Genomic DNA, 13,345 nt, shown 5'->3' on the forward strand with positions numbered 1-13,345 from the left:
AACCTTCTATACAAGTCGGCATACTAAGTAGACTATAGACCTCTGAATTTTATTATTCGGACTATTTATATTGTCCTACGGAAGCATTCCCCTAATATACTACTTCGGAGCCTGTTTAGGATCTTTAAAGTACTATTCGGGCATTAATAGCGTACGTCTAGGTTTAGTAGGATAGTTAAGGTTGCTAGCAATGGCGTATACTGTAGCTTTCTCCTCCTTATAATGCCCCTTAACGGGCTAGCGACTCTACTTCCCCTTTAACTAGTTAAATAAAAAATGTTTCTCTAGATGCGGAAGGAGCCTTTTTATTACTAACGTAAGAAGAGGCTTGTCGATGCTATATAGGTTTAGTATAACATATTTAGGGACGTCTTTACCGCTATTTAAGGCTTTAATTAGTAGCTCGTTGTCCTTTAGCTAGTCCTCGACATTCGCAGAGACTACTATCTCGGTAAAGGCAGTAGGCGACGAGTTTGTAACTAGTATACAGCATTAGTATATAATAGGTTATACTGATTAGTAATACTTATATAACAGAGGTTAGGGACTATAGATCGACAACGACGTACACTATCCGAGAGTAGTAGATAAACTAATAGAGTTGGTGAAATTCGCTATATATTAGGGTCGGCGGAGGTAAGAATAGGAGCGGAGAGCTACTTATACCCGCCGACCCTAACGCGAGCCGTTAGAGTTGCGTTATATAACGAGTGTCTATATATACTAGCTTAACGCTAGTCGAGCACGACGGCTAAGTTATATAGTGCGGCCTATATACGAGTTAGAATAGGGCATTAGCGAAGGAAATAATATACTATACGTGCGATAGAGAGGGTAAGGGGGTGCATATACATAGAACAGGTATATTAGTGCGAGTTAATAGTAAATGTTAAAGAAGGCAGTAATAAGGAAAGGTAACGACCTTAAATGCCTGCCTCGTAACCGGGTCGGTTAGCGAGTCGGGCCTAACTAACTAATAAATCGACGAAGTAAGGCATCTAGCGCTTAAGTATATAATAGTTCAGTTACGCAACTAGTAACCGAAGTAATAAGGCTGTAGATAATCGTTGTAGTGTAAACCCCTATACGATAGACGGTTCTAGATATAGGACTAACAAGTCGCAGTAAACATAGTACTACGTAACAAGTAATCGAAAGTTAGTAAAGTAAATATAAGCCTATCTATAGCAGAGTTGCGACTGCGATCGCCGGCGCGAGACGCGAGTGCTTATAAGCTACGCAATATAGCTAAATTAACCGATCTATGTCCTTATAGTAACTAACAATTATTATACGATAGCGGGTAGACTAGACCCGCTATAGTACGAGGGTACAGGCTAGTAAGGCGGTTAGTCTTAGGACCCGAGAGTAGGGCATACAGATAGTTCGAGCTAACGATCAAGATAGCATGTTTTCTATAGATGCTACTAACTCTATCGGCGGCGAAAAGGCATGTGTTTAGCTACAACGAGTAGCAAATAAAGGCATAAAACGATCGAAATATTCTATAGATCGTGTACTAGAGTAGTAGTCTACGTAGGAGGCCGAATAAACGACCGTATATAAATCCGCGGCAACACAATATACTAGGCGTAAGGTTAAGAAGCGAGATAATAGATAACGTAATTTGCCGAACCCGCTGCCGAAGTTAGTAATAGAGGATGTAGAAGTTGCCTAGTAGGCTTAGCACCCGATTCGATACCGAATTAGGGCCCGAGTCGGCATTAGCAAACCCCGCGACTAGAGTAGTTCTAGTTTCTACTACTAACTAACGTCGACTTTCTACTACGCTATATATACAACTACCGCCTTCGAGAATGCTACGTACTTAACTACCTCGCGATTAATATTCAATAGGCGGTATTACCCGCGGCCTTAGCCTATCGCCGTCGATATACTACGCATTTTACGCTAGCGTCGAGAGGTTAATTTAGGAGTCTAGTTGGATTAGTAGCACGTTCCGATTACTATTATTGCCGGAACGCCGAAGGACGTAAGGTTACCTATACGACCTAGTATTAATAGACGAGAAATACGAAGAAAAGTTCTCTAAGGTAGTAAAGCAGATCCGTACGGTAGAGGGACAGACTGCGTTTAGGTGCCTAGTGTATAAGATTTGTTCTAATTATCGCCGACGGACGAGACGAAAAACGGTGCGCGTAACAACGCGTAGAGTCGGCGATACTAGCGATTGCGCGGAAATTGCTATATCTACGGATACTAGACTAGCGATACTAGAAGGATCTAGAGCGGTGCCGCCGTACCGCGTACTAAATAATGTATAGCAGAGCATAGTTACAGTATAAGAGCAGAACGGGAAGGTAAAACCTATATGTCGACTATATAAACTCGATTATCGCTAGCCTACAGTTAGAGGCCGCGCGTTAGTAGGAGTCGATAACATAGACCTCGAACGATTAGTTAAGATACTGCGGGTAGATTGTAGTTTCGAAGCCGGCGTCGACGCCTTATATTAGATAAGCGACTAATATAGATACGTTCGAATTAACAACGAGCGACAGTAGAGGGCTAGTCTATCCGATACATTAGGCAGAGGCCTGCAGCTGCGATTTACAATCTATAGGCAAATTAAGGAGGCAGAACGAGCGTAAATGTGAACGTAGAAAAGCGAGATAAATAATTAATTTCACTAAGTCCGATATAGAAGTCCTACTCTAATAGTAATAGGCACCAATCTATTTATCAAACGGAAGGCAAGATGCCCCGACTACGATAAGCACTACGCTTTAATCTTAGACATATACTAATATATAGTAAGCATATTACGTATAGCAGTCTTAAGCGCCGCGATCTCTTCCTTTATCTATTTAATCTCGGCCTATATTTAAGCACCCTAATCGCGCTATAGCGATAGCGGACTCGGGGTAGCCCGATAGTTAAGGAAAGGCTAAATCGGCTACGACTAGTAGTCGTCGTGCTAGGGTAGATTGCATATATCTAGCTAATCTAGTTAGAATTGCATCTGTCGAGTATAGGGCCTCTACGGTGTTATTAACCTCGAATTGGCTAAATACGCCGATAGAGATAGTTCTAACTAACCCGTGATGCTGCGAGGCGGCTTCGAAGGTGTGTATTCGACCTAGCGGATTAGCTAACGCCGATTGATTTACCGATAAAGAATATATATCTATATATACCGTAGTAGCGACCGAGCGAGGAATAAATAGTCTAAATGCGCCGATTACTTTAGTGCAATGTCGATAGTATTGCTATATACCGTCGGCATAGACTGTAATAATTACCGCCAGACTAATAATAGCGCTAGATTAATAGTTCCCGAATCCGACTCGCGACCGAATTAGGCTAGCGTCGACAAGGTACGAAAATAGCGAATAGTCTATAGGCTACGATTATGCTTTAGCGTTAGCGGGGCATATCCGACAGGACTAATAAGCGATTATAGACGGCGACTCGGGCAGTCTATATAGGAGCAGAAGATAAAACCGCAATTTAATGCCCCCCTTTTCGTAGGGTAAACAAGTACGAAGACGCGTATAGTCTAATATATACTACGTTAGATTCGCAACAATACTACTACTCGTTATAGTATACTTAGGATAGGTCGCAACTATAAAGAAGATAAATACAGAACTGAGTCGTTATCTAACTCGATAGAGTCGGATAGGGATACTAGATTCGAAGAAGAAAACGGGGAGGATACTCGTTTATATATAGCGACTAGTATTAGATCGAAATTCATAAAGGTAACGTACGCTAGAGCACGGTAATAGAGGACTAACGTAACTAGTATAAGGGCAAGAATAGCAAAGATCCGGCAAGGCTAAAACGGAAGCACGGCGACGATAGGGCGGATTAGAGCGACGATGCAAAGCTATTAAAACGACGTAAGAAGCGAGACAAAGGCTCAACGACTTCTAGTAAAGAACGTTTAAATCGAAAGAAGGGCTTACTCGAAGTAAGGGAGCAAATCTTGTATAACGAGACGCGTCGTGAACTATTCGCTATTACGTTAACTAGGGCCCGAGGATGTAAGACGATGTTTCCTACTACCTAAACCCTAGTATAGGTAGACGAAACAATTAAGGAGGTATATAGTAAAAACTACGATCGATTACTAGCTTTACGTACAATAGTACTATAGCTAGGTAGCTATATACTGTCGAGAGACGTAGTCTAAGCAGTCGGTAGAGATCCCGATATAATAGTATCGAGACTAATATTAGAATAGTTGCGAGAAGCTATACGAAAGGAGCGAGGCTATATTAACACCTATATCCGATTAACCTTAACAAACCAAGCACCGATCGCAATAACCGATACTCTAAAAAGGATAGTATACGCTAAGAGGATGCTCGACAACCAAATCTTCGAGTGCTACGACGAGAAACTAGTAAGACCCTCTCTAAAATAGCATAGTTACTAGATAATAGCTAACGGTCGATATATACTACGCGCTACCTTAGTAAGCTTATATATAAATGTTTAGCGGGTGTGCTACTCCGGTAGGATCGGCGAGGCTAGAAGACATATATCAAATAGTACTACTATAAAGTCACTCCTTTTATAATATTGTCTACCGCTACGGTACTCGGTAGAATACTAACTGGATAGTCGATAGAGTCGCATTTAACTAAAGTTAGAGGTAAAGCGATCTAGCTAGCCCTAGATTACAAGTTAATGCACTAGCCGTTCCTAGATCGGATAACTGCGTAGAATGCGACGGATTAAGCTACTCGTAACCTTCGGTTGTCGAAAGCGTAGAAGATATACGTACGGTATATAGGCAGAGTATAGGATACCCTTAAATTATTAATAAATAACTTCGAGAGCGTATGTAACGACATCGATACACTTATAGCAATCGACGTCGTTTTAGATTCCGACGATAAAGGCGGATCGATCGAGCGCTATAGTAAGAGTAGTCTACGAGCGCCGTGTTTCTCTTACCTACTAATATAATCGATAGGTCCTAAAGCGTCTGCCGGGCAACAATTAAGTAAACAACTTAAAGCCGGCGACAATGCGATAGATAGGTTAGCGGAGGCGGAGGCCCTACCTAAGAAAAACGATGTTAGACTGCCTATACTATAGAGCAGTTTCTAAGCGATAGATTAGGAGCCGACGGGGGCTACTAATCCGTTTGCTTCGGTATAGGGAGGTAACGGTATAAGTGCAACTAAGACAATAGAATATAATAGAACCGAAGACAATTAATACTAAAGGTATAGATATACCGCGGTAATAGTAATAGGGAAGGATTGCGCGCTAATTACTATAAGAATAGTAGGTATTCCGACTAGTCTTATATAATAGACAAGACTTCATTCGCGGCGGTAAGTAATCGCGTTAGGGATGTATTAGGGCTAGAAGAGGGGGAGTAGATATAGTAGGCGGATATAGAGGCGGACGGCGGCAAAGTTAAGGAGATAGTATTTAACGAGGAGACGTAGGATCGAAGAATTAGGAGATATATAGTAAAAGAGAAGAAGAAGTCGAAAGGAAACAAACGAAAGAAAGTAGAGGTATATCGCTTTAATATAGCCGTAGAGGACGAATAGAATACATTCTTGTTAACCGTAATAAATAGATGCCCTATACAATATAACGAAATCTATTAATACTATACGAGTCGGTCGCTAAGTCGGTACTAACTTAGTATACGTAGTAGACGTATACAAATGCTAGTAGTTACCCGAGTATGCGTATAAACGTTGGATGTTAGTAGAAGCAACTATCGTATAATATACAGATCCGATAGAAAATGTAATTCAAATGCTAGTACTAGCACATGCGACGACTCGAGCCCGACTCGATATACGAGTCGGACGGTAAAGAACAAAATTCTTAACACGAACAGATTTGCTAGAATTTCTGGATCGCGACGATCCTGTTAGACAAGATCTTTAACGTGCGATCCTAAGGATCCTAAGGATCCTAAGGATCCTAAGGATCCTAAGCGATCCTGTCGATAGGATCGTCGCGATTGGTAAAAAAGTTTCCGTAACGTACTATAGCGGTCGCTAAGAAGTAGAAGACAGTAATAGCAAGGACCGTAGACTTTATATTAGAGCTAGGCGTATCTCTTACTTAATTAAGGACTACTATTACTTACTACAAGTACGTTAAGAGCTAATGCCGCACTTAGTTATGCCCTTGCTAGAAGGCTAACTGTGCCTATAGACCTGCCTATTACCCTATAGGCTTCGACTATTATAATCTATAGTAAGAAGCACTTCTAGTTAAACTATAACCTCCTTCTAAGCTAGACCTTCTATAGCAAGAGGTTAATAACCTTCGAGCGCGTAAAGAACAGCGTACTTAGTAATAGATTAACTATAGCCGATAGTAGGCAGCATTGTTTAAATAGCAATAGCGATAGCAATAGTAACAATATTAGTATTTACTAATATAGCTAGTACGGCAGGTACTACTGCACTATAGCGTTCTATAGCAACAATACTAATAGTATTATATATAGTAGCAATATCGATAGCAATAATACTACTAATACTACTAGTACTAAATATAATAGTAATAGCAATCTAGCTAGTAGCTAAGAGACTAGTATAAGCTAGTATATATAGCTTCGCGTAGTTATAAGGCCGCAGGCCGTAACCCGCTTAGAAACGAGTAGATAGAACTATTACTACTACTGTAACTATTAATAATACCTCGAATTTTGCTATACTACTGTTTTGCTAACAATCTTTAGCTTTATAGTTAATAGTAGTATAGTTGCCCGGTCGGCAGTGGCCGCAGGGATCCAGAAATCGCTTCTACACGCGATTTTGTAAGGAATAGCTGATTTCGTAATCTTATAATCTACTGGGGCTCGGGCAGCCAGCTGGGGCTCGGGGAAGTGGCCAAGAAACACTTGGCCAACGATGGCAAATCTCGAAGAAGCTTCGTGCTTGTCCGCTTGATCATCCTCTCACTGATGAGCCTTCTCATCTGTCTGCTAAGCAGCATGCCTATCCACGACACTGTCGTCCACAACATCCGTCTCAGACTGCTGCAGCATTTGTTCAAAAAGCGTGAATACGGCTGCCCGGATGACCGAGTCTAGATCTCATTAATAATTGAGCCCCGCCAATCAATTCCTCGACTCGACCGGCCGACCTGGAGACGAATGCCCAAGGCCATGGCCCGTACTGCTGTACCTCAGCACACTGTACCTGGACAGCGGGACGGTTAAACTGCTGAGAAGCCGCAGCTTCGGACCAACGTATCGCAGACTTATCTCCTTCAATAATGCTCGCTGTAGTCGTCGTCTGCCCCAAACGCCACAATAGATCAAAGAGAACACTGGTATCCATCGTGGTCATGCAATTTCGTCATCTTCGTAAGCTGTCAAGTCGTGCCTGGAGGTCATCGTCGCCTGGATCGCCTGCTCCAACGGCTTGGGCAACTTTTCCATCCGCCACGGCACTCTTCTGAAGTCCTGTCGGCGTCTCGCCAAGCTGCCGTCTCTATCAGCACAATGTGCTTTCCAGCATAGCTGACGACAAGACTTACCGTCTGGCTGAGGTCGACACCTATTTCGTCAAGAACCTGGTTAACGACCTCTTCGCTATCCTCTTCGTCCTCCAGACCTGTCACATCATCGATGGCATCGTCCATCATTTCCTGACGCTGGTCCATAATGTCGTTCTCCTTCTCAAATTCCATGGCTATTCGCTGTAGTGCCGGAAGATTCATTTGTCGGTTCATGCTGCCCAGAAGTTTCGTCGCACCTTTCATGCTCTGCATCATTTGCTCGTTGCTCCGGACAGTCTGCAGAGTTAGCGAAACGACTTGAAGTCGGTAGATTTTGGGCATTCTACCTGGATTCGTAGTGATATTGCTTGCAATTGCGTGCGCATCTGGTAGAATTTTTGGATATATCTGGCCTGACAATCAGCCACATCTTCGCACGAAAGCAGCTCAGTCTGATGTCGTACCTTCTCGTTCGCACAAGGTCCTTTGCCTGTACCTTGACCGCGCCCATTTGACCATTCTTTGCATTCTTCTTGATGTCCTGTACCAGTTTCTTCTCTTGGTTCTCTAGCTTTGTTCGCTCACGGTCGAGTTCTCTCTGCGTCTTCTCGAGTGCTCGTTGGTGCTTGCGCAGACGCTCTGCTGGCGTCATGCGCTTGCCGAACGCCCATTCAATGATCTATCCATCGCTCATCAGCCACTGCCCGTTATCACATCCAAAGGGAACTCTGCATACATTCATCGTTGTTGCTGTCCCCGACTTGGTATTGTGCAGGCTATCTGGCGGCTTCTGAGTCAGGAAAGCGCTGCTATTGGTTTCTACTGCAACGATCCTCGCTCAATCAGCTTGTATGACTCTGGCAAGCCCTCAGCGAGTATATAGTATTGGCAGGCTACAGTATTGTTTACATTGACAAGAGCTCGAGAGTGATGGCCCAAGAGGCAGCCATAGTTCGGCGAAAGAGTGTGCCGATTGGATGCCGAGGAACGACGAGCGCATGAGATCACTCGCGACAAACAACATTTGATCTTTGGCCACTGAGACTTCACACACCCGTGCATGCCAATTGCGACCACACCCACCAACTACGAAATGAGCCAGTTTGCATACGGTACGCTGCGATGAGTGCGAACAATCCGTTTGACAAGCCCAGCGCCGGACCCTCGTCCAGCAGTGGCGGCTCCGCTGGGCGCGCTTCTGGACGCCCGCAGTATATGACTGTCGGCGCTGGCTCAAGCTCAGAAAGCGCAGCGAGGCTACAGGCGCTTCTGGACGAAGACTCAGGGTATGGAGGAAGCATCACTGGCGATGACACGATGGAGAACGCGTGGCATCCGGGTCCGACTACAGATCGATACACTCCTGCGCATACTCCTGTACGGCCCGGAGAGACCAATCCAGAGTCCGAGAATGAGCGGCGTGCACTAGCTGCCCATGTACACCAGCTGTTCTACAACCAGAATCGTACCGCGCTAGGTCGTGCAATCAATCAGACCGTGGAGACGCTGAAGAAGCTGCAAGAGATGAATACCAAGTGGCCGGCGCACTATCCTACCGTGCAGAGACCTTCTTCTCCACCGCCCTCTAGATCGGACAAGCGACCTACTCTTTCGTATACACAGTCGACATTCGACATCGAAGACCGCAGCGAGAACGCCTCTGCGAGACCACAGCTACCTCGGCGAGCAGACACAACGCTAGGGACACACCCTACGGCAGAATCAAGTCAAGATGCCGAGCCGAAACAGCAGCTCGCTGAGCCCAGACTGGTCACTCCGCAGCTGGCTCAGGATTTCTCAGTGTTGAAGATTGAACTGAAGATGGAAGGGTTGGCTCAATCCGATATCGTGCATTCGCTAGAGAAACAGTCTGTGGCTTCACTGTTGGACAATCAAATAAACAAGAGCGTAAGACATCTTTTTGCTTTACGAGAAAGGATCGAGGACACATCGAGCAAGGTTCTGGTAACGGGAGACTTGAACGCCGGAAAGTCGACTTTCTGCAATGCCTTACTTCGGCGCAAGATTCTACCCGAGGACCAGCAACCTTGCACAGCCATTTTCTGCGAGGTGTTGGACTGCCGAGAAAATGGAAGTATTGAAGAAGTGCATGCTATACCACACGGGATCACTTACGATCGAAACGACGAGAGCACATACCACGTCTTCGCTCTAAAACAACTTGAGGACGTCGTGATCGACAGCGACAGGTATTCGATGTGCAAGGTCTACATCAAGGACATTCGGTCCGTCGATCAATCTCTCCTCAACAACGGCGTGGTCGATATAGCTTTGATCGATGCTCCCGGACTCAACAATGATTCTCTCAAGACCACAGCGCTGTTTGCAAGGCAGGAGGAGATTGACGTAGTCGTCTTCGTCGTGTCTGCAGCCAACCACTTCACATTATCCGCCAAGGAATTTATTTTCAACGCTGCACGGGAGAAAGCATACATGTTCATGGTAGTAAATGGCTTCGATGGTATTCGCGACAAGAAACGTTGCCAGGAGACGGTTCTGAAGCAAATTGCACACTTGAGTCCGGCTACATTCAAGGAATCTGCGGAGCTGGTTCATTTCGTGTCGAGCAACTCTATTCCTGTAGCGCCTGCTCCGGGCGGGCCTCCTGGAGACAACGCAGGAAGTGGCTCTGGTTCAAGTGGCTACTCTGACGATGATCACAACGATAAGGACAATAATGATGATGATGATGAGCCCAAAGGCAAGCATGGCGAGCCAGGCTCTCCTCCAAAAGTCAAAAAAGGCAAGGGCAAAGAAAAGGACGCCATCGACGACTTCAGTGAGCTTGAGGCTTCACTTCGTCGATTCGTGCTTGAAAAACGTGCTCGCTCGAAGCTTGCGCCTGCGAAGACTTATCTTATGAACGTCCTGGGAGATCTCGGTACCCTCGCGAGCGTCAACAAGGATGTCGCACAAAACGAGCTGGATAGGGTGATCGAAGAGCTACGTCAATTAGAGCCGGTCTTTGAGAAGTCGAAGAAGGCACGATCGGAAGCCGATGAAAGTGTGGCGACCAATATCGAGGAGACCTCCAATGAGGTTTATAGTCTGACAAGGAATACATTGAACGACTCAATCGCGCAAGTTGCGGAAGCTGACCTTGGCGTGAGATACCCGGGTTTCTTTGGTGCCTATGCTTATGCTGAGGATCTCAAAGCGGCTATGCTCAACCAGATCACAGAGACCGTCAGGTGGTGTGAGGAACGAGCCCGCGAAAAGACTGTTCATGGAGTCAGCAGCATCAAGAGCCTCGGCCTTCTGCATCTGGGCGATCAATACGTCGACTTGACCTTCCGCTCAGAGAAGATGTTCAAGAGCCGACGTGACGCGCTATCGCGCCAAGTGGACTTCGAGCCCGAGCTTTGGGACTTCTTCGACATTACCAACATGTGGGAAAGACAGGAGAAGGTTGCTGGCACAAGCATGGCTGTGACAGTGGCTGGTGTCGTTGGTGGTCGAATGCTTGGTGGCGTGGGCTGGCTCGATGGCGCATTAACAGCGACAAGAGTCGTGGGTGCGAACAACCTCCGGAGAGCTTTTGTGCCAGGTATGATCTTGGCCGTTGCCCTTGGTGTGTCGTATGCGATATCACAAATTCCGCAGTCGCTGCCGCGACGTCTGAGCGCCAAACTTGCTGCACAGCTTGCGGCTTTGGACTACACGCACTCGAACTCTCTTCGCATAAGCTCGGAAGTGCGACGAGCACTCAAATATCCTGCCGATAAACTTCGCGAAGGTCTGCAGCGCAACATGGAGCATCTTCAGGAGAAGAAGCGCGAAACGGTCAAGATCCAAAGCGAGAACGAGGTGGCCAGGAAATACTTCGGCAATCTTGTGCGGGAGAGCAACGACATCCGCAGTAGAGTGGAACGGGTAGACCTCGAAGGTCCTGCTCCTGGCATCGCTGCCAGTTACGATATGTGAATGAGTTCTTTTCCTTGAGTAAGCAGGGAAGCATGAGATGGCGTTTAAAATGGGCGCTGAACTTGGGCAGAGAGTCGAGACCCGAGACACACAGATTATGAAGATATCCACTTGGCGGCTCTGGCGAATTGCATATAGACGTACTCTTCTCAGCTACGTAGTTTCAGAACTCAGACATCGTAATCATCCGTATCCACGTCCATGCTGCATGATCCCAATTGTGTGGTTGCTCGAGTCCAAGGTCACGCCCCACATCAGCCTCACATGTTTTATACCTCACTTTTAGAATCTACCTACGTAGCCTTATTAATAATCTGACCCCTTCACCTCTGACCTCAACATCTCAACCGACATGTAACGTACCACCGAACGCTGCGCCGACTGCGCGCTGCCAACAGCACCAACAATCATCATGAAGAAGACGCTCCTGCTCGTCTTCATACACGGCTTCAAAGGCGACGACGCGACATTCCACAACTTCCCCAAGGACCTCCGCGCCCTACTCTCGCACTCGCTACCTAACATCAACGTCCTATCCGTACAATACCCGAAATACGAAACCCGAGGCGATTTGAGAGAATGCGTTGCAAGACTGGTAGAATGGCTTCAGAACAAAGTAATCGATCTCGAAGTCGCGAATGGCACACCTTCACCCACAGTCGATCCTTCGGTGCATGTTGTGCTATGCGGACATTCAATGGGAGGGATAGTTGCCGCAGAAGCACTTCTCAGTATCGCAAGAGATGATCCAGTCCCCCACTCAGATTGGAATCCTTCTGGAAACAACACTACTACGACACCACAGAACGACACCAGCACGCCGCCGAGCGAGACTTCCAGACTTTTCTTTCCATACATACGTGCTGTGCTAGCGTTCGATACCCCATACCTAGGCATATCTCCCGGAGTCCTTGCCCATGGCGCTGAGGAACAAATCAACCACGCATCCACCGCCTACAAAGCTTTCGACACAGCCACCAACTTCTTCGGTTGGAACTCCCCCAAATCCACCACCCCCATCGCAAACGCATCAACTCGAGGTCTCCCAGCACCCGAAGCTACCCCTACCAAACCCGGTGGCTGGGGCCGTTGGGGCAAAGTCGCAGCATTCGGCGGCGCAGCAGCCGCTCTCGCCGGTGTCGCGGGCGCAGCATATCTGAACTGGAACCAAATCAACCAAGGTCTCGCATGGGCAGGTAGCCATTTGGAATTCGTCGGCTGTCTCGCACGAGGCGCAGAACTGCAGAAACGAGTGGAAAAACTCGTCCGTTTGACTCAAACCTATGATCTAGGCTTCGCGAATTTCTACGGTGCTCTTGGAGGAAGAAAAGGCACAAATCAAACAAAACATGCTGGGAAGTTTTTTGGGGGTGGGGAGGAGAGGACGTTTTGTGTCATTCCTAAGAATAACAATCGCAAGAATGATGAGAACGGAAATTCTGCTACTGCTAATATGGGCACAAAACATGGTTTCCCCTCGACAGAAAAGCCATCGCCTAAGAGGCGGAAACTCAATGACGACAACGCAGAGCAGGAACGTTTGGAAGCAGAAACCGAACAAGTTCGAGAATTTGCGAAAGATTCTTCTAAGGGTAAAGGGACATGGATTCGATGTTGTAATCAGGCGGCGAAGGATGAGGTCGCGGCTCACACGGCCATGTTTGCGCCGGATGCGAATCCGGATTATCATGCCATGCTGCCGAGGGCGAGGGATCAGATTGTCGAGTGGATTGATATGGCTTGGTATGAGGAATCGGGGAAGGAGGGGAGTGTTGCTGCGGAGGAAAGTACGACGGGTGGAGATGAGAATGAGCACGTTGGTGAGGAGGTCGAGGATTTACTTGGGTGAGGAATTCCGATTTCAGTATAGACAGTTTTTCTTGATACCCAGGATTGTACTAGACATTCCAAACGACGAGTATGTATGTTCATGCGACTGAGC

The 13,345-nt window shown here is 46.4% G+C and overlaps 4 protein-coding genes across 4 annotated transcripts; 3 read left to right on the forward strand and 1 right to left on the reverse strand.

Moving 5' to 3' along the window:
• Window positions 1–3,065: 3,065 nt before the first annotated feature.
• Window positions 3,066–7,274, forward strand: MYCFIDRAFT_171382 (uncharacterized protein; the record flags this gene model as incomplete). The annotated part of the gene is made up of 4 exons (XM_007924864.1): window positions 3,066–3,087; window positions 6,750–6,772; window positions 6,823–7,016; window positions 7,067–7,274. 4 exons carry the CDS (start codon window positions 3,066–3,068, stop codon window positions 7,272–7,274), a joined length of 447 nt encoding a protein of 148 aa, XP_007923055.1.
• Window positions 7,275–7,316: 42 nt separating this feature from the next.
• MYCFIDRAFT_59842 (uncharacterized protein) lies at window positions 7,317–8,347 on the reverse strand (the record flags this gene model as incomplete). The annotated part of the gene is made up of 5 exons (XM_007924459.1): window positions 8,195–8,347; window positions 7,923–8,137; window positions 7,806–7,866; window positions 7,498–7,755; window positions 7,317–7,442 (listed from the first exon to the last, which is right to left on the reverse strand). Exons 1-5 carry the CDS (start codon window positions 8,198–8,200, stop codon window positions 7,317–7,319), a joined length of 666 nt encoding a protein of 221 aa, XP_007922650.1. The 5' UTR covers window positions 8,201–8,347.
• A 154-nt stretch (window positions 8,348–8,501) lies between these two features.
• Window positions 8,502–11,594, forward strand: MYCFIDRAFT_161135 (uncharacterized protein). Its single transcript, XM_007924865.1, has 2 exons — window positions 8,502–10,111; window positions 10,214–11,594. Exons 1-2 carry the CDS (start codon window positions 8,581–8,583, stop codon window positions 11,401–11,403), a joined length of 2,721 nt encoding a protein of 906 aa, XP_007923056.1. The 5' UTR covers window positions 8,502–8,580; the 3' UTR covers window positions 11,404–11,594.
• Window positions 11,595–11,740: 146 nt separating this feature from the next.
• MYCFIDRAFT_213871 (uncharacterized protein) lies at window positions 11,741–13,252 on the forward strand (the record flags this gene model as incomplete). Its single annotated transcript, XM_007924866.1, has 1 exon — window positions 11,741–13,252. Exon 1 carries the CDS (start codon window positions 11,816–11,818, stop codon window positions 13,250–13,252), a length of 1,437 nt encoding a protein of 478 aa, XP_007923057.1. The 5' UTR covers window positions 11,741–11,815.
• Window positions 13,253–13,345: the final 93 nt, after the last annotated feature.

The sequence above is a fragment of the Pseudocercospora fijiensis genome (genome assembly GCF_000340215.1).
Source record: "Pseudocercospora fijiensis CIRAD86 unplaced genomic scaffold MYCFIscaffold_2, whole genome shotgun sequence".
Lineage (NCBI taxonomy): Eukaryota > Fungi > Ascomycota > Dothideomycetes > Mycosphaerellales > Mycosphaerellaceae > Pseudocercospora > Pseudocercospora fijiensis.